The sequence below is a fragment of the Chanos chanos genome, chromosome 16 (genome assembly GCF_902362185.1).
Source record: "Chanos chanos chromosome 16, fChaCha1.1, whole genome shotgun sequence".
NCBI classification, from domain to species: domain Eukaryota; kingdom Metazoa; phylum Chordata; class Actinopteri; order Gonorynchiformes; family Chanidae; genus Chanos; species Chanos chanos.
The window spans coordinates 648,731-672,951 of NC_044510.1; the positions used below are offsets into that span (position 1 = coordinate 648,731).

The following is a 24,221-nucleotide window of genomic DNA, read 5'->3' on the forward strand; positions in this document are numbered from 1 at the left end:
GTTGTGTTTGTCTTCTTGGGAAATGTGATTGGCGGTTGCTGATGACTGTTTGTGTTGAAGTATGTGTTGGTTATCTTTGATGAAGTATTCGTTATTTATCTTTGATGATCTGGGAGGAACAAAAGAAACGTCCTGACGTTCTAGACTTAACTTCTTCAAGCTTCTTCAACTGCCTTTGTGTCATATTAACAGTTCACAAACATATAGATAAAACAGAGTTAAACATTCAAGTTTTACACAGCATATAGTTTCTATTATTATACTGATCTATTGTTTGATACCCCTTAATAATCCATTATAGTCCATATTCATCCATAACCGAAGATCACATAACACAACCGCTTCTTCAAAGTGTCATTTGAACATGACGAAACATCTGACTATGAAAATTCAAAACTGTCATTTTGAGCAATGTTTTGATTATATTATGTGGAATAATTGAGTTGTTAAAGTAATTTAAAAATGTCTTTAATAACTCTTCTACTTATTTAAGTAGAATCTAATTGATGAACAAGCTCTACCTGAATGGACCAAAAAGAAAGGAAAATTCATACCATCATAGTAAATATATATAAATGCACATCCTTTCTCCTGATCGCATATCATTATTATCTGATTACAACTGCATTATTTTCAAAGTTTAAATAAGCACTAATTTGACTGAGCCGATTGTGAAGGGACAGGGGAAATGACAGACTTTGTGCAGTGTGGTAAATCTCATTCAACAGCAGCTGTTTGGGTTTGACATAGTGTACACTGCCACCTACTTATCACTACTGATCATAACATGTGCCGTGTGCCCCTTTAGGACCAAGACAGCCACACAGGCATCTGCTGTTCCAAAAAAGTAAGAATCCATCAAGAGCGTAAAAACACCAGCGTTTAAAACTTGACTTAGTATTTGGTCGTCTCTGGGTGAGCATCTAAATGCATCATTATGTGAGCATGTTAAAGAAACAATATTAAAAACAATTTAACCAGTTTTATTCCGATAAGAAATGTTTACAAATGATATTGTGAAGGATCTTACCCGTCTTACTCGAGTTGTGTTATTTGCTTTGTGTGTAAAATTAGTCACTGATGATGTACTGTATGATGCACAGCTACAATAATTTAATGATTGATGAATAATTTTGTTCCATGACCTGCTCCCATTAACACTGATGTATAAGCATATAAGCTCATGTTTCTATGTATGATCAGTCTATCACCGCCTTTAGAGAGCTCCTCCTTAGAGAGGCAGTAATCGTCTTTTCACTGATATTACCTCAAGTCTCACTAAATACTCCCATTTCTGTATTAGCAAGGAAACCTGTGAATTATGTGTCAGTTACTCTCAACCTCCTTCAGAGGAAGTCAAGAGTTTAGCAGAAATTCAAACACCCACATATCTGCAATTCAATGGAAAGAACAAACATCATACATGGCCCTAAGAGAAACAACGCAGCAGGTAGTGCAGAAAGAAAGAAAGAAAGAAAGAAAGACCATTGCTACTGAGACCAGACAATAGATGCTGTGTTGTCTGCTCTCAGAAATATTCTCATGGAAATACTGAGTAGGCATACTGGGACAATACCAACGCTGTTCTCTCTGTGATGATACAATATGAGAACGCCGTACAAACTGAGGATAATAACGGTCAGCATAGGGTTTATGCCTCTGTCGTTGACGGGCTCAAATGTAATACCTTAAATATAGCTGAGTGAAAATCAACCTCTTTAATATTAGTGGGCTGTACCTCCGGACACAGTTGCGCAGAGGTCAAAGATGATGACGCGCTCAATGTCATCTCTGCTTCATGAATTGCATGTTGCGCTGATGCTCGAGTGAAACTGACATCAACTGCGCTTGCGCGCTACGAATCGCACAAGGGGTGTGGCCCATTTTGGACGTTTGCGTGACTTATTGCGTCTCTCTTACTCCTCCCTTTGTCAAGACGACGGTACCCTCTCCGAACAGGACTGAAAAGGGTTTTCAGAGGTATGTGAAAATTACATGGGACACTTAAGAGTCACAGTAGCAGTACAATAGCACCACTGTCTGCAGAACACTGGCCTTTGTGTTATTTAAGTGTCACGTAACGAGTGGAATCCGACCGTGCAAACGATGCTCATGAGCGCTGAGCTCTGCAGAGATCTTGGTCAGTTAAGTTAACGTACGTGCGCAAGGCCTCCGCGCTAGATCACCTAATGCCTGTGTGCTTTGTGACCGTTGTCACCGAAAACTGCATATCATACGATTTACGTCTGCGACATGCTGACACCCACAAATGTTACAACATCCTCCAATTTACTCTGTTCAACACTTCCCATCGTTGCAGTCAAAGCTACGCTAAATACTGGACGTACCGTCCCTGCTAACATTGGCTAGCCAGGCTAAGGTTTCTCTCCGCATCACTACGTTAGCTACCTACTTAGTTAGCTACAGCCGAAAGAGCCTAATTGTTTTTCGTGGTCAGGTCTGTGAACCGTTAACTTATCTGTCATCCCCCAGAATGATTTTTATTGTCTTCACTTGGTAGAGTGGAATTACTCTGAGCTTTACCTTCTTACCCATTCATTTACATACATCAAGGACAAGTAGTGGATTTCGTTTGACTCCCAGCATAGTAAATGTGCTCTTTGCTTTGGCTAGCTTTTGTCTTTTTTTTATTCTCACTATTCGACCCAACAAATATAGTAAATATTTTGTCTTTTTAACTTGTATATAATTAGCTGAATGGAACTTTTCATATTGATTTATTCATTTATTCACTCTTTGTCAACACTCATAACTGGCTTATAGTTTTGTCTGACCACGTTTGGTTCCAATATTGTCAGTCCTTGTCAACACTCATAACTGGCTTTTAGTTTCGTCTGACCACGTTTGGTTCCAATATTGTTAGTCCTTGAACTGCATTCCTTAGATGAAGACCGCTGTCCACTGACATGGGCTGATCTAATGGCCATCGTCTCGGTGTCTTTGCGTGTCCGTTGTTGAGCTCAGTTAACAGTAAACCGAGGCGTGTCCTTCTTGTTCGTTTCTGTGTTTGATTCTTGCGCCCGAAACCACATCGCGCATGGTCTATTCAACGCGTCCTTTAGATGTGATATGACAATATCACATAAAACAAAAAAGAACAGTGGAAGGGTACATTGTGTTCTATTTCGTCTGTGTGTCAGATGCATTGTATTTTTGTGAAAAAAGTCCGGGTCCTGGGAAAAAAACCCAAAACTAATGAAACAGAGGATGCGGGATAGTTTGAGGATGCAGAATGGTTTTAGGATGCAGAATGGTTTTAGGATGCAGAATGGTTTGAGGATGCAGAATGGTTTTAGGATGCAGAATAGTTTGAGGATGCAGAATGGTTTGAGGATGCAGGATGGTTTTAGGATGCAGAATAGTTTGAGGATGCAGGATGGTTTGAGGATGCAGGATGGTTTGAGGATGCAGAATGGTTTTAGGATGCAGAATAGTTTGAGGATGCAGAATGGTTTGAGGATGCAGAATGGTTTGAGGATGCAGGATGGTTTTAGGATGCAGAATAGTTTGAGGATGCAGAATGGTTTGAGGATGCAGAATAGTTTGAGGATGCAGAATGGTTTGAGGATGCAGGATGGTTTTAGGATGCAGGATGGTTTTAGGATGCAGGATGGTTTTAGGATGCAGGATGGTTTGAGGATGCAGAATGGTTTGAGGATGCAGAATGGTTTGAGTTGACCAGGGGTGTCTTGTCATGCAGGTTGTGTTCAGTCATGATTCTTGTTCACTGATTTTTGCTGCTAATGCAGTGTGAACATGGGTGAATTATATGTGGTAATCTCCTCGGAAATCAATCAAAATTAAAGACAGAAAAATCTGTTCTCATTTATAAACACACATGCATTTTTATGTATGTATATTTTATGTGTGTATGTATGTATGTTCAGATACTTTGGATAAAACCACCATCCAGTGCTAACAGACGTGTTTGTTTTTTTAGTTGACACACCCCTGTTCCATGTTTGACCTTTTACCTGCATACCTTTCCAAATGTGCTTCTCACAGTGAAACTGCACAAATGTCTCCTTTCTCTGGCGCCTACGCTACCTCAGCAGGTTTTGCTCTGGACTCTCAGGACTAGCTGTGTGAATACTGAGTCTTTCTCTCCCGGTCTCTCTTACTGTAGATAATGGCTGTTCCGCCAACATACGCTGACCTGGGCAAATCTGCCAGGGATGTTTTCACCAAGGGCTATGGTAAGAATGTTTTTTATTTAGTTACACTGTGAAATAACTGGTTTCATGGAAAATGTAGTGTACTTGCACGGTCATGCCCCTTTTAGGCTAAGCTAATCAGAAATGCACACAGTGACGGCAGCAGAAAGAAGCCTCAGCTCAGACAGAGTGGGAATTCCACATCAGTAGAATTTGACTGGTCCTTAGCCTGTATCGTTTTACAGGGCTGTTCCTACTCTGTGTGTGTGTGAGAGAGAGAGAGAGTGAGAGAGTGACTTAGTGTGCGTGTGTGTGAGAGAGAGAGTGTGACTTTGTATGAGTGTGTGAGAGAGAGAGAGATACTTAGTGTGTGTGTGTGAGAGAGAGAGAGATACTTTGTGTGTGTGTGTGTGTGAGAGAGAGAGAGAGAGAGACTTAGTGTGTGTGTGTGTGAGAGAGAGAGTGTGACTTTGTGTGTGTGTGTGTGTGTGTGTGTGTGTGAGAGAGAGAGAGACAGAGACTAAAATGAGCAGGCATTGTTGCTGTAGTTTGTCCAGACCAGTCTCAGCTGTCATATGACTAACTGGGATCAGTCGATATCAGATAACCTCATGTGTGTGAATCAGTGAAATGCTGCATTCAGTGGATGAGCCTTAGACATTGTACTGTTGAATAGGAGTTTGAGTGTATTCAGGATTTCAGATGTTTGAGTCTTGACCATCATGGACCCTGTGATGTAGAGGATAAGGGGATGTTTTAGTTAATGTGTGGGTCTGTTTGGATGTCGGCACAGTAAAGACAAATGAACAAACAGTGCTTAAGAGGCTCTCTCACTGAATGTCTGAGGCTGGTACAGGCCATCTCGAATAAATAGCATATACCATTGTTTGCTGAGTGATGTTTATTGTTAATCAGAGAAGAAGGACAACAGGAAGTATGAAAACATGGCAGAACTGAGATACTCACGCCAGTCGTTAGTCTTCTCACAGACAGCGGCTGTGTGTTTTTACAGTGTGTGTATCAGTCTTACTGACGGGTGGTTGTATTCAGTCTGACTGTGGGGAGGCATTGCAGGTAGGTTAGCGTGAGAGCCAGCCCACACATACTGCCCCAGGCAGCTTCTGATGACTCTGGTAGTGATAGCACTGTTGGCTGGGCATTAGCAAAGGCATCAGTCTGTCAGATTTCTCATTGGCTGTGGGTGTAACCTCCGTTTAGACAGTTGAGAGAGAAGTAGATGATCAGATGCACAGTGACCTCTCTGGTTTAGGCTTCAGTAGGTGTCATGGTGGCTGTTGTGTCCGTTGGGTCAGTGGGCAGGAGAGGCAGGGTTTTGACTCTGTAAATTTTGTGGAGTGGAGATCAGAGAGACGGGGCTTTGTCTTAAACAGTGGTTGCTTTGTCTTAAAGGTTTCATTGTTTGTTTGCTTGAGGTGGATTAGAGCTAAGCTGGAGGGAAATTCATTTCATGAAATAATCTTGAAAATAGATGACGTGTACTGTGAGAGGTGGCTGTAATGAGTGGTGCAGTGGTCCTGTGTATGGTTGCTGCGATGCCAGTCTACTGTAAGAGGGAATTGCCCTGAGATGCCAGTCTACTGTAAGAGGGAACTGCCCTGAGATGCCAGTCTACTGTAAGAGGGAATTGCCCTGAGATGCCAGTCTACTGTGGGAGGGAACTGCCCTGAGATGCCAGTCTACTGTAAGAGGGAACTGCCCTGAGATGCCAGTCTACTGTAAGAGGGAATTGCCCTGAGATGCCAGTCTACTGTAAGAGGGAACTGCCCTGAGATGCCAGTCTACTGTAAGAGGGAATTGCCTTGAGATGCCAGTCTACTGTAAGAGGGAACTGCCCTGAGATGCCAGTCTACTGTAAGAGGGAACTGCCCTGAGATGCCAGTCTACTGTGGGAGGGAACTGCCCTGAGATGCCAGTCTACTGTAAGAGGGAATTGCCCTGAGATGCCAGTCTACTGTAAGAGGGAACTGCCCTGAGATGGCAGTCTACTGTAAGAGGGAACTGCCCTGAGATGCCAGTCTACTGTGGGAGGGAACTGCCCTGAGATGGCAGTCTACTGTAAGAGGGAATTGCCCTGAGATGCCAGTCTACTGTGGGAGGGAACTGCCCTGAGATGCCAGTCTACTGTGGGAGGGAACTGCCCTGAGATGCCAGTCTACTGTGGGAGGGAACTGCCCTGAGATGGCAGTCTACTGTAAGAGGGAACTGCCCTGAGATGCCAGTCTACTGTGGGAGGGAACTGCCCTGAGATGCCAGTCTACTGTAAGAGGGAACTGCCCTGAGATGCCAGTCTACTGTAAGAGGGAACTGCTCTGAGATGCCAGTCTACTGTGGGAGGGAACTGCCCTGAGATGGCAGTCTACTGTAAGAGGGAACTGCCCTGAGATGCCAGTCTACTGTAAGAGGGAACTGCCCTGAGATGCCAGTCTACTGTGGGAGTGCTCTATCACTGTGCCACACTGACTTCTCTGGTCTTTTTCATTCACAGGTTTTGGCCTCATTAAACTGGATCTGAAAACCAAGTCTGAAAATGGACTGGTAAGTGAAGAATTATTCAGTGAGAAGAGTCAAAATGAGTTACACTGTTCAGATCTTAAGTACATCGACATGGAGAATTTGCCCTGAATAAGTCTCGTTTCGACCCTGGGATATGCATTATAGAGGAACTCTGTGTCTAACCTGACTGACTGCAGTCTGGCCAACCAGCAGTGAGTTCATCTCCTTCTTACTGGAGACTCAGTGCTTTTAACCCAGTCCTGTAAAGGGATTCAGCCATTGAAAACTGTCATAATCAACCCCTGCTGGGTATGTCAGTCTGTAATGCCAGTCCCACAGCTGAAGAACCACTGTGCTGCTAAGTCCCATGGCTGGAGTCTTCAGATGAATGAAGTGTTTTCTGAGGGAGCTGACTGTAACGGGGATAGATACACATGTTCAGTGGGTCAGGGGGATAGATACACATGTTCAGTGGGTCGGGGGATAGATACACATGTTCAGTGGGTCAGGGGATAGATATACATGTTCAGTGGGTCAGGGGATAGATACACATGTTCAGTGGGTCGGGGGGATAGATACACATGTTCAGTGGGTCAGGGGATAGATACACATGTTCAGTGGGTCAGGGGATAGATACACATGTTCAGTGGGTCAGGGGATAGATACACATGTTCAGTGGGTCAGGGGGATAGATATACATGTTCAGTGGGTCAGGGGATAGATACACATGTTCAGTGGGTCAGGGGATAGATACACATGTTCAGTGGGTCAGGGGATAGATATACATGTTCAGTGGGTCAGGGGATAGATACACATGTTCAGTGGGTCGGGGGGATAGATACACATGTTCAGTGGGTCGGGGGGATAGATACACATGTTCAGTGGGTCGGGGGGATAGATACACATGTTCAGTGGGTCAGGGGATAGATACACATGTTCAGTGGGTCAGGGGATAGATACACATGTTCAGTGGGTCAGGGGATAGATACACATGTTCAGTGGGTCAGGGGATAGATACACATGTTCAGTGGGTCAGGGGATAGATACACATGTTCAGTGGGTCGGGGGGATAGATACACATGTTCAGTGGGTCGGGGGGATAGATACACATGTTCAGTGGGTCAGGGGATAGATACACATGTTCAGTGGGTCGGGGGGCTGGATACACATGTTCAGTGGGTCGGGGGGCTGGATACACATGTTCAGTGGGTCGGGGGATAGATACACATGTTCAGTGGGTCAGGGGATAGATACACATGTTCAGTGGGTCAGGGGATAGATACACATGTTCAGTGGGTCAGGGGATAGATACACATGTTCAGTGGGTCGGGGGGCTGGATACACATGTTCAGTGGGTCGGGGGGATAGATACACATGTTCAGTGGGTCGGGGGGATAGATACACATGTTCAGTGGGTCGGGGGGATAGATACACATGTTCAGTGGGTCGGGGGATAGATACACATGTTCAGTGGGTCAGGGGGATAGATACACATGTTCAGTGGGTCAGGGGATAGATACACATGTTCAGTGGGTCAGGGGGCTGGATACACATGTTCAGTGGGTCAGGGGGCTGGATACACATGTTCAGTGGGTCAGGGGGATAGATACACATGTTCAGTGGGTCAGGGGGATAGATACACATGTTCAGTGGGTCAGGGGGATAGATACACATATTCAGTGGGTCAGGGGATAGATACACATGTTCAGTGATTATCTCGTTCATGTGTGGTCTTTATCTGTGTTTTATTATTTAAATCTGTCTGTTCTCTGAAGTGCTTTGTTGTAGTTCGTGCATTGAATGTCTTTTTCACTCCAACTCCAGGCATTTACCAGCACAGGATCTGCCAACACAGAGACCAGTAAGGTGGCTGGCACCCTGGAGACCAAGTACAAGTGGGCGGAGCATGGTCTGACCTTCACTGAGAAATGGAACACAGACAACACACTGGGCACGGAGATTACTCTGGAGGACCAGGTCAGCACCAGCCACTCCTCTATAACACTGTCATTAACCCTAACCCTCACCCCTATCAGTCTAGTCTACCCTCAACTCCCAATGCGATCAGTCCAGTCTACCCTCAACTCCCAACCCTATCAGTCTAGTCTACCCTCATACTAGGACTGCACATTTAATTTAAGCAAAATTGAAATCGCGATATGTCTGCATGTGATTGCTAAACCGCAAAAGGCTGTGATTAAATAATTTATTTAAAGTGACAATGGAAAATACACGTGTCTGATTGGTTGACAGGTGTCAAGCTCGTGTATCTGTACATCTCAGTCATACATTCTGTCAAAAGTTTAATCACCTTTTTAAATCGGTGAACCTGCAGGCCACTCTGTCACGTGGAGTTCTTCGCCTCTGACTCGTTCATTAGTTGTCTGGACAGCCTGTCGGGCATTAACTTAGAGCTTTATGATGAATTTTGTATGAACCAATAAAAAGGCAGACGAAACCCGACCTGAACTAAAACAAACAATTGCTGGTGACTTTACATGCGTGACGCTCTGTGAGAAATCCTTTTTCTGAAAGGTTATGAACAATTTGTACTGTTTTGTCATTGAGTAATTGAGTTACTTTTATTTTTATTGAGTTGAGAATTATTTCAAAACATCCTTTTACAGTGTGGTTATATGCCTTTATCTGGTTTTGGTCTTGACAACTAAGCAAAAATGTAAGATGCTAACTTAGATGTTCATCATGTCGCAGTTCAAATCGCAATCGCAAAATGTTTCCATCCAACCATGATGTCATTTTTTGACCAAATGCCGCAGCCCTACCTCATACCCTATCAGTCTAGTCTACCCCTTATCCTATCAGTCTAGTCTACCCCCATATCCTATCAGTCTAGTCTACCCTCATGTCCTATCAGTCTAGTCTACCCCCATATCCTATCAGTCTAGTCTACCCCCATATCCTATCAGTCTAGTCTACCCCCATATCCTATCAGTCTAGTCTACCCTCATGTCCTATCAGTCTAGTCTACCCCCATACCCTATCAGTCTAGTCTACCCCCATATCCTATCAGTCTAGTCTACCCTCATACCCTGTCAGTCTAGTCTACCCTCATACCCTATCAGTCTAGTCTACCCCATATCCTATCAGTCTAGTCTACCCTCATATCCTATCAGTCTAGTCTACCCCCATATCCCATCAGTCTAGTCTCCCTCATACCCTATCAGTCTAGTCTACCCTCATGTCCTATCAGTCTAGTCTACCCTCATGTCCTATCAGTCTAGTCTACCCTCATAACCTGTCAGTCTAGTCTACCCTCATAACCTATCAGTCTAGTCTACCCCCATATCCCATCAGTCTAGTCTACTCTCATATCCTATCAGTCTAGTCTACCCCCATATCCCATCAGTCTAGTCTACCCCCATATCCCATCAGTCTAGTCTCCCTCATACCCTATCAGTCTAGTCTACCCCATATCCTATCAGTCTAGTCTACCCCCATATCCCATCAGTCTAGTCTCCCTCATACCCTATCAGTCTAGTCTACCCTCATGTCCTATCAGTCTAGTCTACCCTCATGTCCTATCAGTCTAGTCTACCCTCATGTCCTATCAGTCTAGTCTACCCTCATAACCTGTCAGTCTAGTCTACCCTCATAACCTATCAGTCTAGTCTACCCCCATATCCCATCAGTCTAGTCTACCCTCATATCCTATCAGTCTAGTCTACCCCCATATCCCATCAGTCTAGTCTCCCTCATACCCTATCAGTCTAGTCTACCCTCATGTCCTATCAGTCTAGTCTACCCTCATGTCCTATCAGTCTAGTCTACCCTCATAACCTGTCAGTCTAGTCTACCCTCATAACCTATCAGTCTAGTCTACCCCCATATCCCATCAGTCTAGTCTACTCTCATATCCTATCAGTCTAGTCTACCCCCATATCCCATCAGTCTAGTCTACCCCCATATCCCATCAGTCTAGTCTCCCTCATACCCTATCAGTCTAGTCTACCCCATATCCTATCAGTCTAGTCTACCCCCATATCCCATCAGTCTAGTCTCCCTCATACCCTATCAGTCTAGTCTACCCTCATGTCCTATCAGTCTAGTCTACCCTCATGTCCTATCAGTCTAGTCTACCCTCATGTCCTATCAGTCTAGTCTACCCTCATAACCTGTCAGTCTAGTCTACCCTCATAACCTATCAGTCTAGTCTACCCCCATATCCCATCAGTCTAGTCTACCCTCATATCCTATCAGTCTAGTCTACCCCCATATCCCATCAGTCTAGTCTACCCCCATATCCCATCAGTCTAGTCTCCCTCATACCCTATCAGTCTAGTCTACCCCCATACCCTATCAGTCTAGTCTACCCCCATATCCTATCAGTCTAGTCTACCCTCATGTCCTATCAGTCTAGTCCACCCTCATAACCTGTCAGTCTAGTCTACCCTCATAACCTATCAGTCTAGTCTACCCCCATATCCCATCAGTCTAGTCTACCCTCATACCCTATCAGTCTAGTCTACCCCCATATCCTATCAGTCTAGTCTACCCTCATGTCCTATCAGTCTAGTCCACCCTCATAACCTGTCAGTCTAGTCTACCCTCATAACCTATCAGTCTAGTCTACCCCCATATCCCATCAGTCTAGTCTACCCTCATATCCTATCAGTCTAGTCTACCCTCATATCCTATCAGTCTAGTCTACCCTCATGTCCTATCAGTCTAGTCTACCCTCATGTCCTATCAGTCTAGTCTACCCTCATACCCTATCAGTCTAGTCTCAGTCCTTATTCTTTCTCTCTAAGTAGACAATACAGGTGTGTATATAATGACTGTACTTTTAAGACCTGATGTAAGCACTATGTGTATGTGATTGCTAAACATGTGGTCATTCTCTATTTGATCTTTGTTTTTGGTAAAGGGAGCAGTGTGACTTGACTAATTGCTGATATTTCTCTGCCCCCCCCCCCCTCTCTCTCCTTCTCTCTTTTCATAGTTGGCCAAAGGGCTAAAGCTGACATTTGACTCCTCGTTCTCTCCAAACACTGGGTAAGCTAACAGGAGATCTACTGTCCCTTCTTTATGAATGCCAATCACTGTTAGACACTAGGTCTGGATTCAGATGGATTCCTAGAGACGTGTCATTTTTGCTGTATTAACAGCTCATTTCAGTCAGAGAGTGTTTTCTATTTTGATCATTAACACAGGTTAAGTTTTATATGCTGCAGTGGCCAGTTAAAATCATTTACATGTCATTTTGAAGGTTGGTACAGGGAAAGTTGATGTTGTCTTAGCTTTTCTCCCATAATTTGGTTGCTACCTAGCTTCACATCTCCCACTCCAGTTGGTGTGGATAACCATTAACCATTACCCAGTTGGTGTGGATAACCATTAACCATTACCCAGTTGGTGTGGATAACCATTTTAGAATGTGTGTGCAGGTGTCAGCCTGGAGAGGCCTTGTAATTAGGGTCTGAACTGAACCTGGAATATGGGCCTGAGACCTGTAGAGGCGTGTAGAGAGGTCCAGACTGGAATCAGATGGACTCCCACACAAGAGCCCGAAATTATGCTGCTCAGATTTTGAAGTTATATTTATTCTTATTTATTTATTAAGGCTGATTTATTTTGGGGTGCTAATAAATTAGTTTAATAATAATTACAATACTAAGCAGTGTAAAGTGATACAGCAATCTTATTGCCATATGATGAACTAGGCAGTGTCATGCTGTGTAATGCACCTTCAGAGTAAACGTAGAATTAAGAATCACACATAGTTGCCGTGTGTGTAAATCTATAAAGTTGAGGGGTTTGAGAGCAGGGTGTTTGGCCGTGTGTGTAAATCTATAAAGTTGAGGGGGTTGAGAGCAGGGTGTTTTTCCGTGTGTGTAAATCTATAAAGTTGAGGGGGTTGAGAGCAGGGTGTTTTTCCGTGTGTGTAAATCTATAAAGTTGAGGGGGTTGAGAGCAGGGTGTTTTTCCGTGTGTGTAAATCTATAAAGTTGAGGGGGTTGAGAGCAGGGTGTTTTGCCGTGTGTGTAAATCTATAAAGTTGAGGGGGTTGAGAGCAGGGTGTTTTGTGTTCATGTGTGTCTCAGGAAGAAGAGCGGGAAGATTAAGTCGGGCTATGTGAGGGAGCACATTAACCTGGGCTGTGACGTGCATTACGACATTAACGGCACTGCTGTCCACGGTGCCATGGTGGTGGGCTACGAGGGCTGGCTCGCGGGCTACCAGATGACCTTTGAACCGGGGAAGAACCGCGTCACCCAGAGCAACTTCGCCGTGGGTTACAAGACCGACGAGTTCCAGCTCCACACCAATGTGTAAGTCCTTGTCCGGTGCGCCAGGACCAGCTCTGACTCTATGTAAGTCCTTGTCCGGTGGGCCAGGACCAGCTCTGACTCTGTGTAAGTCCTTGTCCGGTGGGCCAGGACCAGCTCTGACTCTGTGTAAGTCCTTGTCCGGTGGGCCAGGACCAGCTCTGACTCTGTGTAAGTCCTTGTCCGGTGCGCCAGGACCAGCTCTGACTCTGTGTAAGTCCTTGTCCGGTGGGCCAGGACCAGCTCTGACGCTGTGTAAGTCCTTGTCCGGTGGGCCAGGACCAGCTCTGACGCTGTGTAAGTCCTTGTCCGGTGGGCCAGGACCAGCTCTGACGCTGTGTAAGTCCTTGTCCAGTTGGCCAGGACCAGCTCTGACTCTGTATAAGTCCTTGTCCAGTTGGCCAGGACCAGCTCTGACTCTGAGGGTGCTCTGCTAGCATTACCCGCCCTGCTCCACTGCAGGTGTGGCACTGTCAGGTCAACCTGCCCTGTGTGTCCCAGACAGGCAGTTATTTTTACACTGTCGTATTCCAGAGAGAGTGGATTGGATTTGTCAGAGGCTTTGCGTTCAGCTGTGAGTAGGTTAATGTCCTTTTCTCCCCTTGTCTGTCTGGGGCGGAATGCCTGGGAACATTTAGGAATGAGAATACAGTCTCAGAGAGCCAGAAGTTCATTATGTGAAATGATTTTTACAAGAAAATCGATACTGAGTGAGACAGAGTGACAGAAGTAAGGTCTTTGATTGGTGTTGTCTGTGCCCGACTGCCTGTGTGGGTGAAGGTGAACTGAGGGTGGATTTTCTGGTTACAGGAACGATGGCACTGAGTTTGGTGGATCCATTTACCAGAAGGTGAATGACAAACTGGAGACGGCGGTCAACCTGGCCTGGACCGCTGGCAACAGTAACACTCGCTTTGGCATCGCCGCCAAATACCAGATTGACTCTGATGCTTCCTTCTCGGTATGGGTTGTCTCTGTGGTGTCTGCTCTCTGATTGGCTGAGCAGTGACCTTCACTGCCGGATGCATGGCCTGAATTACACCATCAGATTATAGCTCTTCTCCACAGGACGCCAGAGTACACACACTTTAGAGAGTCCCAGTCGTGTGTGTGTGTGTGTGTGTGTGTGTGTGTGTGTGAGACAGACTACACATGCTTCAGAGAGTCACAGTTATATGTGTTTGAAGAGAGAGAGAGAGAAAGACAGAGTACACACGCTTTAGAGAGTTATGGCTATCTGCGTGTGTGTTTAACAGTCAGAGATGCTTATTATATAGCCTTTATTATACAGCACTATTATATAGTGTATTTATTATTTAGCATATTGAGAACATAATAGGAGTTATCTGTGTGGTACATAATAGATTTATCTGTGTTATTTGGATTGAATTCTTAAGCCTGTCCTGTCTTTCTTTCAGGCCAAAGTGAACAACTCTAGTCTGGTTGGTCTGGGGTACACTCAGACCCTGAAGCCTGGTAAGTCTACATGCAGACTGGGCTGGACGTCTGACCCGTTTTATTATCATAATGAGCTGTCAGTCACTGAAACAGTACAGAGTGTCTTGTCTGACGATGTATGGTGTGATACCTCCGATGTTTGTGTTGCCAACACTGTTGTCTGGGGAAAATCTTACTCCTTTAGTGTTGGTGGTGTTTGGTATTGTCAGCTGTGCTCTGTTCCAAGAGGTCATGGTTCGAGTAGCATCTGTGTGAGTAACTGTGTTTGGTTTCACTCTGAAACGTGTTGCTTTTCTCCTCAGGAATCAAGCTGACCCTCTCTGCTCTCCTGGACGGGAAGAACATTAATGCAGGAGGTCATAAGATGGGGCTTGGCCTGGAGTTTGAGGCATAGAGCAGCCATGGATCACGCTAGACCAGCACTTCCAGTTCTTTTATCCCATAGCTTCCGTCACCACTTTGTGTTTCTCCTAGATGTGGGCTGGCAGAGATGAGGCAGTCATGCTGCCCATTCACATTCCAGTTGATTTCCCAAGTTTCAAAGACCTCAGAGTATAAGTCACACATTGGAATCCAAAGCCTTGTTTTAGAAAAGGGAATTCTGTTGAATAGTACGTAACGAGCTCTACTAAAACAAAACAAACAAACAAACAACCCCCCCCCCCCCCACACACACACACAAAACAAAAAAAAAGTGCGGAACTCAACTGTTATGACAGTCGTAGGTAGAACTGCATTTTTAAGCACTACTATCACACCAACAAACTAATTTATTTATTACGACACTAATCATGGAATGATATTGCTGTTTTGGGAAAATGTCAGTTGTTTAACGTTCCAGAGGCAGATTTCTGTCCAGAATGTGAATCTATCACATGACCCAGAGGTCAGGAGGAGCAGGTCACAACATTCCTTGGTTAGCTCATTACTCTTCCTCTTCCCCACGAGGAGCATGAACACTAAACAGTCCTATGAGAAGGGAGGAACCAGTCTGGTTTGGATCCCATGCAGTAGAACCTGGTGTAGCTGCCTCTCTCTTGTAGGTCTCCAAAACAAACCTTTATGTGATCATTCAGTGTGCTTTTCTTTCTTTTTTTTTTTTTTTAATTTTTCAACTGGTCTTTTTCTGTGTAAACTGGACATAAATCTTGTCTTTTGTTACATGTAGTGAAGTCTTATTCTTCCATTGTTCTTGTATATTTAGACTGCCTGTTACGTTTGAGGCAAAGCTCTGCTGTTTCCCTGAAGAGAGGGAGTGGGTGGCTTCTCCTTGGCTCAGAGCGCTGAACACATGTTAATAGGAGATGTACTCTTCAGGCTGTAGAATTGGACATGACACCATGGACAGTGTGTGTACTGGTTCTGGACAGTATTCCACCAACTGGAATTAAACCGGATCTTATCCCCACCTCACTGCCTCCTTGGTCCTTCTTTTATGTGACCACATGTACACAGTGACTACGTACAGTTACTGTACAGTCAGCACCACATGGATTCTCTCTCCCTCTCTCTCTCTCGCTCTCACATATATATATGTGTGTGTGTGTGTGTATCTTACATTTTCAAGAACCAGCAGACATGCTGATATCTGTGTAGGAGCAGACACCATAGCCACCATGCAATAAGAAAGTTGTGTTCTTCCAGCTTTCAGTAAAATCCTATTTCAATCAGACCAACTGGAGAGGAAATGCAAGTTAGCTGTGTTTTGTGGTCTCCAGCACTGACTGGTGTACAGTTTTCTTGTTTTGCCCAAATCTTTTAATGTGTGTAATAAGTAGGGCTGTCAAAGTTAACATGTTAGTGGAAGAAATCATAAAAATACTATGTCATTCTTTTCAGTTCAGTTTATTAAATTCAGATTTCTACAAATAATAGAAAAAGCAATACACTGACTTCTTCGGGCCAAACTAATAACAGGATCCTAAACTGAACAGAACAGCAAGTCGGCTCTCTGAAGGTAAAGTAACTAAAATTAGCCACGCCTTCGCCAACACTTCACTCAAGATGGCGACGATGGAGAAGTCAGGAAGATTGTGGTTAAACGTGAGAGTTTGTGTTGTTTTGGTGGTTCTGCAGCTGTTTTCTTCGCGATATGTTTCATGTGTTCCATTAAACGGTAAGCAAATACCAGACCTAAAGTGTTTTTGTACGTTTTGCAGATTTTGAGAGTTTTTGACGTGGTTAGTGGCTCGCTTGGTAGAGACTTGCATCACAGGGTGTTAGCCGGATTGCTTAGCAGGTTAGCAACAGCAGAGATGAAGTGGACATTAACCCTACGTATAATGAGAAGTAATGTCACTTTAGTTTAGATTGTTTAATTATCAGTCATAGTGATTTTAGTTTAGTATCAAACCTAATGTAGCTAAGTTCACAGTGGAATCAGTAATGTAAGCTAACCGGCTAGATAACGTTTATGTTGTTTCTTACAGGAACTTATTCGTGAATTAAACAAATACAGGACCTCCCCCTTTTGAAATTAGTTTTTAAAATTAATTACGTCCAAGTTCGCTAGCTGACACATTTACTGTTTTGCCGTGTCATTAAAAGTCTATAGCCAAACATGTCAGTCACGGCAGTCCTGTGGTTTGATTATACGGATTGTGCATAATAAACGCATACGAGCTAAACTATAAAGTGAAGGTCATATCCATTTTATTGACGTCGGCTTCATTTGAAAGAACGTTCTTTGACTTTTCAGAAAAGGCGTCTACACCTGTTTTTCTGGTGGAACAGGTAACATATTAGCAGGCATGAAAACGCTTTTGGTGTATAATTACCTGTCATCGAAGTTTCACGAAGGGTTGAAGAGATGACAAGACGTTTGTTGACCCACCTGACTGATACTGTTGTCTGGTGTTGATTTTATTTTTTCTGCAGTCAAGTTTGGACTGAAAAAAGCGAACGTATCATATATTTTACCAGTTATGTGACGTAACTCTTCATAGCAGTGCAAACCAAAGGGAAAGTGTCCGGTGGGTTTGGCAGTAGAAATGTACTTCGGTGTGACGCATATTAGTAGGATTTCAGGTCTGGAACAGTGGACTCACTGTACTGATTAACAGAAGCTCTTCTCTATGTCGTGTTTACACGTACTGGTGCTCACAGCGTTTGAATGACTCCACTGAAACGGTGTGAACCAGCACTCATCCCCGTCATTCTGCCGAGCTTTCTCCAAGTTCATAACTATTTAACCTTATAGGGTATCGTTGAATAGTCTTACTGATGGATACTGGTACACAGTGTAGCTGTTAATCCTTAAACCTGGAGTCTGGGGAGCGCCTTTCAGACGGCAGAATATGACGCTGAATGTTATTAATTTTTATTTATTATGCAAAGCCAACATTGTTTTGACAGTTAGTTGGTGTAAATTGTATATGATTATGTGGACTGTACAGACTACAGATATTTTCATACAGGCCTATAAAAGTGATAGTTAGGCTTCTCTCAGAATGTCCAGATTGTGTGTTTAGTGTTTAAAGGGGAGAGTTTAACATTTCATTGAGAGTCACACATATGTTAGCCCTGACATTAGGAAATGACAGTCTTCTCTACATTTCTCACTGGTACTTCATCGATTGTAAAGAGGGAGTTCAGTTGTTTACGACTCAAATTTGTAATCTGCGATTCCACCCTTTGACAGAATGAGGTTGATACAGCGATCAGAAGTCCAGCTGGACTCTGCTCACACTCACTGTTGTACTGTGGTTGTCAGGTTTCAGGAGCTTACTCCACCTACTTCTTTCTACTCAGTCTGAGAGCGTGTCATCCAGTCTCTATCCTTTATATGTCTCTACCGTAGCATGTCTGTCTGCTGTTTGTTATATATCTGTTCAGTAAAGAGGGAGTTCAGTTGTTTACGACTCAAATTTGTTATATATATATATATATATATATATATATATATAGAGAGAGAGAGAGAGAGAGGGAGAGGGAGAGGGAGAGAGAGAGATAACAAACTGCTGTTTGTCACCCCCAGAAAAGCAGTGGCAGAGCAGACACATGGCTAGTCAGTGATTGGCTCTACGCTTCCTTGAAACAGGAAAATTAAGGAAAAAAATAAGTGGCAAGCAGTTAACTCAGTTCACTTTATACCTCCAATTACACTGACAGTAAATGTATTGGGGAAAAAAAAACAACAACAGCAAAATGCTACAGTCCAGTTCAGTGCCTACTCAGATTTGCCAGCCACTTGATGTTGAGTCCAGCTCATCTGCGTTGAGCCTGTCAGCAAGGCAAGAGCCGGGAAGCCTAGTGTCCAGTCATTAGATCAGTAACTCAGTGTCCTTAGAGCAGCCATGGAGGGAGACGCCCCTGTTGGCCATGTGGTTCATGCTCCAATTTACCTGCAATTATAACTGCCTGCTGGGTCGGCACCTATTGCACACCTGTCTGGCCAAGGAGGGGTCTCCTCTCTCTGTGGTCCTTCTCAAGATTTCTCCCATTTTCCCATTTCCCTTTTGGGTTTTTGGGGAGTTTTTTCTTACCCGCCATGAGGATTAAGTCAGGGGGTGCCGTCCTGTTTTGATTTGACTGTTGTGGCCTGTAAAGCCCTTTGGGACTGTAAACAGTGATATTGGGCTCTAAATAAACTTGAAACTTGAAACTTGATAGCTACAGATGCTGGCCCAGGTCGTGATGTGGTGCTTAATGGAATGTGCTGTGTGTTTGTTGTTTGTGTATGCACAGGTAAAAGTCCTGCTGAAGATCCCGAAGCACAGCCTGTAAAGACCTCTCTGGCCCCAGCAACTGCACAATTTAACGAGGAAACCACGTCTTCTCAAGACACCACAACACCTCTGAAAAACACAACAGAGGCTTCGCCTGCCAAGACATCAGCGACAAACACAACTTCTGAATCTCGGCCCGCTGTCAGTAAGGGAGGCGACAAAGTGGCTGACGCAGTGAGCAACACAGCTAACGCTACTACGACTAGTACAGCAACTACTACGACTACTACTACTACTGCAACCACTTCTGCAGCAGCGCCAGCCAACTCCAACAGCTCCGATGAGTCCCCTGATAGGCCCAAGCCTGACGAGCCCACCAGCAAACCCCGCCCCACAGACAAATCTGGACCAGTCCCAGACTACGACTCCACTGACTCCCCTGAGGTGGATATAGACAGACCCTACATTGAAGACGATGAGGAGGATGACTACAGTGAATACCAGAGCAACCCTCCATACATAGGGAACCCTGACTTCACCAGAAACCTGGCCAATGAGGACTTTACCCAGGACGAGGATGACATAGGTCCAGACCTGGGCCAGGCAGGAGGCCCTGCCAAAATCGACGTCCACTTGAAGCAGACCACCATTTACACCACAGAGAGTGACGAGGACTCCCACTTCTTCTTCCACCTGGTCATCATTGCCTTCCTGGTCGCCATCGTCTACATAACCTATCACAACAAGAGAAAGGTATGCTTCTCAGAGAGGCTATGACATCACACCATACATACTGTTACTGTAGTGTGACTGAACACACTGTTAGCATAGAACTCTATACTATACACATGAAGAACCAATACGCTGATGTACTATAACTCAACACATTATTAGTGTATAAAGCTACTAGATTTGGAGACCGTTGTTTTTATGTTAAAGCTGTCCTCCTTCAGCAGACACCTTTTTAATTAAAATATTAAAATTCAACTCAAGTATCAAGACCAGGTCTGAGTCCAGATGACTCTAACAGAGTGTATGTGTGACAGATAGTATCACACGTACACGTACAGAGAGATGAATTGGAACTGCTAAACCACAGCTCACATCAAACTACAAACCAATAATCATCAGTGTGTCTAGATTACGTTCAGTTTACTTTCAGACCGTTTACTTTATCAGTCCTTGTCCATGCTCACTGTAAGAGCAACCCATTAGTGCATGTCTCAGTGTCACAGAGGCCTCTCTGTGGCTCTTTGCTCATCCACGTTTGGTTGAGAAAGGATATAAATGACTTTTTGCTCCAGATATCAGTGTGTTCTCATGAAACAGGAGCCATTTGCTAGTATTCAGAGTTTCCTTTTGGCGAAAAGCCTTGAACATGTGCCTGCCTCTGACCCACTGCACTGGTACCATTGTCACACAGCAGTGTTCACACATAACACAATGTGCACGAGTGTGGGAGGGTGAAGGAAGGTAAGCCTGTACCTCCAAACACTGCTGCACTGCTGCCCACCCAGTCAAATGAGCATTTAAACAGGAACTGGTGTTCACTGTCCTTAAATCTAAATAGGATATCTTTCTCTGAAAGACAATGGAGGCTTCCTGGAGGCAAAATAGACTGCATACTTCAGGAACTGAATGAAAAGACATTCAACTTGGTTCCTGGGTGTTTCCTGTTAAATGCAGGTTTGTTTGTTTAAGGAGTTCACTGCTGACGTTGTCTGTATGCTAACCAGCTGATGTCAATCTCCCCCTGTCAGATCCTCCTGTTGGCTCAGAGTCGACGCTGGAGAGAAGGCCTGTGCTCTCGCAGCGTGGAGTACCGACGTCTGGACCAGAATGTTCACGAGGCCATGCCCTCTCTCAAAATGACCAATGACTACATCTTCTAGAGCCCAGACACACGCTGCAGTAGCTCTAATGCCCGCCTTATCTCTGGAGATTCTCTGATTGGTTAGAATAGAGGACAGACACAGTGTCCACCACACCTGTGTCGTCTGTGTATATTTAGAGCTGCCCAGTGGCTCTGGTGTTGGTATATTTTATATGGTTGTTTGGGGCTTTTCCCTTAGTTTTTCATGCATCTCACTGTTTCAGACCCATGTAGATGAATGGAAAAGGAAGATGTGTTTGTCTAAACCCGACCGGTTTCTCAGCCTTGCTGTACCTGTACCGAAGTGCACAATGTTTTTCTTTTTCTTTTCCCGCCTCTTTCAATGCCTGCCTTTGTTTACTGTTTCATGAGTGAGGGGGGGGGGGTCTGTCTTTTTTTTTAAACAGTTTAAAATGAGCCAGTGCTTCAGTTTTAGGTTGATGATGTGTAGGTCTTCAGAATTCAGAAGTGAACCTGATTTGTGATGCTGATTTTTGAACGCAGTAGTCTCTTGTGTTGGCTGATACCCTGAACGGCCTTGGCAGTCCCAGTATCACCAGTACAAATGCCATGTCTCTGTTCTGGGCGGCCCTCCGCTGACGGAGACGTGCAGACGTGATCAGATCAGAGCGTCGGTTGCTTTTACACAGCCCATAACAAACCTGTCAGTCCCTTCACTGCACCTGGTTTGGTGTGTGTGTGATTTTCAGTCTGGTGTTTGTGTATTGAACCCATGCTCAGGACACACTAATGTGTCTGTACTATCAGAACATTCTCCTCTGGTCACACTGCGGATCTCTATACTACAGTTCATTTCTGTGGCCAGGGAAATCACAGTCTCCCATTGAACTGAAGTCTGGAGATTTACTGTCTGCTGATCCAGACTTTGTTGTTGGCATTGCCATTGTATTAATTTAATGTAGTATTTCTGGGGGTTTTTTCTTGATTCTTTTTGCCATTTACAGTGAAATGATTGATGGATTCAGCACTTTCCATAACCCACTGTGGTAGATTTTTAAAAAATTACTGTAAACGCATTAAAATCTGTAGAAAGTTCACACAGGCGATGTTAGTGGGTAAGTGTGATGTAATCTGGTTGGCCAGGTGGGTGTCTGGGGGTGGGCTTTGTTTTATGACTTCAGTGAAGTTACTTACACGACTTGCGCTATTGTGACAAATGTACTCTGTCCTCAACAAAACTCATCATGTAAGATAAGAGAATCAACTTTTCTTTTTTTTTGGCACTTGGCTTTGTCTTCAGGTTAGATGAGTGTTATTTTTCTTAACTGTTGATAAATGTCTACGCAGAATCTGTATCATTGTTTAGAGGAGCTATTGTAGACATACTGATTTGCCAACCTAAAACTCTGTAACTCTGTGCTCAGACTTTGGTAATACTGGGATGGTCTCTGGCTGGTTGGATTCTCAGATGCAGTGGCGTGTCTTGGCAGTGCTCTCTCTGTCTGCCTGTGTCGTGTGTTTGCAGGGTGTCAGGCTGGTGTAGGGCTGTGTTAATGGTACGTTGATAATCAGAAGCATTAATAAGAGAGCTGGAGAAGGTCTCTCCAGGCATGTGATGTAGGGGAGAATACTCCTGGACACTACTTCTGCATTCAGCTATTTAAACTCTGCAGTATTTCACCAATAAAGCTCAGCCATCACTGGACCGACCTTGTCTCAATCCTTCTCTGTTCAATACGTATTTTACAACTGTTAAAACAGGTGAAATATTCACTGCATGCACATCAGACGAGACTAGAGATACGCTAATACGTCTCCCCTGCAGACTGCGCTACGGCGTTTCTCAAAGCGCCTGCTTACACACGCGCTTTAATTATGTTTACACATGTACATGAGATCAAAAGAGCGTCCGTCAAAGGCTCTGTCAAACTCTAGAGACAGTAGGTATCTAGACGGTCAGCACATATTTATAAATACCACTTGAGAGACCGGCACACTTCGTACACGCGTATTTCAGTGTCCAACGTTACCGTGGAGTCACCGCCCACAGACCACAGACTGACCTGTTCTCACCGAACCTTGATTAGGACGACTGGAAAACCACGGGTACGTGAGACGAGGGAGAGACAGAAAAAAATGTTTGTGGGTGAAAACGACAAGGAGCAAGACAGAGACAGAATTAGCATACTATAGAAAAAAAAATGAAAACCCGTCACAGTCCTCTTGCGGGATTAAAGAAAAGTCTCATTTTGATGCGTAACAATCTTTTATTTTTTTACATTAAGTAAACACATTGAACCATATGAAGTTCCATACCATTTAAGATAAATTAAAATGCGACATTTAAGTAAACATCTTCACTTAAATGTCGTCTTAGTCTTTAGCATTGCTTAGTCTTTAGTATTACAGACCTCGCAGAACGGGCAAGCATAATATGGCAGGGGTGACACAAAATATGGCACAGAAATGTGACCTGCGAGTTTTTCACAGTATACCTGCAGGCTAATTAGGCAACCGATACCTATCCCTCCCTCGGATTATAATCCGACAGGTGCTTTACTCAGATTGTTCTGCACATGTAACCGCAATGAATCAGTGAATATTTATACAGTAAATACGATTGTAAAGCGCCAAAAAGCGCTCATAGATTTTAAGGTGATGTGGAACCACTAGGCCACTAGATGGAAGTAAAAGCACACCAGAATAGCAAGAATGAAGAAATTCTGTAACTTTTCAACACACACAAAATATATATATATATGTGGTGTGACCTAAGGGATACACGTTAGTGACCTGGGCAAAGCTCCATATTCGAGTTTGTATGGCAGGTTTATGACTGAGCAATGTGTATGCATCATAGAGTATTAATGTTGTACTCAGTCTGACGGCTTTGACTGCCTTTGATCTCCTTGTCCTTTAATGAACCTTGAAAGTTCACTACTCTAGCTCTCCTAAAACAAAACATTTTACAGCTCTTATCAGATTTGTAACGTGACTCTTTGGCTGCGTTGTTTGCGGCTGTGTGTTTATATTCGTTTAATGTTTTCGTTAGATATCTCACGGAGTGGCCAACTCCGGTAGACCAACAGTCAGGCACTGTCAGGGGACCAGTCGGCAGTGGAGAAAGAGTAAGGGTGCCGCCGTGAAGGTCGGGTGCCGATCCACAGTGTATGTGGCACTTAGCATGATTCCTGACTGGATTCTCACTGTACTGTAAAACAGATACGACATTATTCCTGCTGGTGTATTTGAGGAGTAGCAGGCACGTAGTAATAATTGGAAAACC

At 44.2% G+C, this 24,221-nt stretch overlaps 2 protein-coding genes across 2 annotated transcripts; both read left to right on the forward strand.

Annotated features, from left to right (window-relative positions):
- Positions 1-1,932: 1,932 nt before the first annotated feature.
- Positions 1,933-15,072, forward strand: vdac1 (voltage-dependent anion channel 1). The gene is made up of 9 exons (XM_030793487.1): positions 1,933-1,980; positions 4,148-4,217; positions 6,682-6,731; positions 8,514-8,666; positions 11,650-11,702; positions 12,752-12,979; positions 13,787-13,937; positions 14,395-14,452; positions 14,737-15,072. Exons 2-9 carry the CDS (start codon positions 4,151-4,153, stop codon positions 14,826-14,828), a joined length of 852 nt encoding a protein of 283 aa, XP_030649347.1. The 5' UTR covers positions 1,933-1,980; positions 4,148-4,150; the 3' UTR covers positions 14,829-15,072.
- A 1,366-nt stretch (positions 15,073-16,438) lies between these two features.
- Positions 16,439-22,640, forward strand: c16h5orf15 (chromosome 16 C5orf15 homolog). Its single transcript, XM_030793556.1, has 3 exons — positions 16,439-16,550; positions 19,121-19,854; positions 20,862-22,640. The coding sequence occupies exons 1-3, from the start codon at positions 16,439-16,441 to the stop codon at positions 20,991-20,993; spliced, it is 978 nt and encodes a 325-aa protein (XP_030649416.1). The 3' UTR covers positions 20,994-22,640.
- The last annotated feature ends 1,581 nt before the right edge of the window (positions 22,641-24,221 follow it).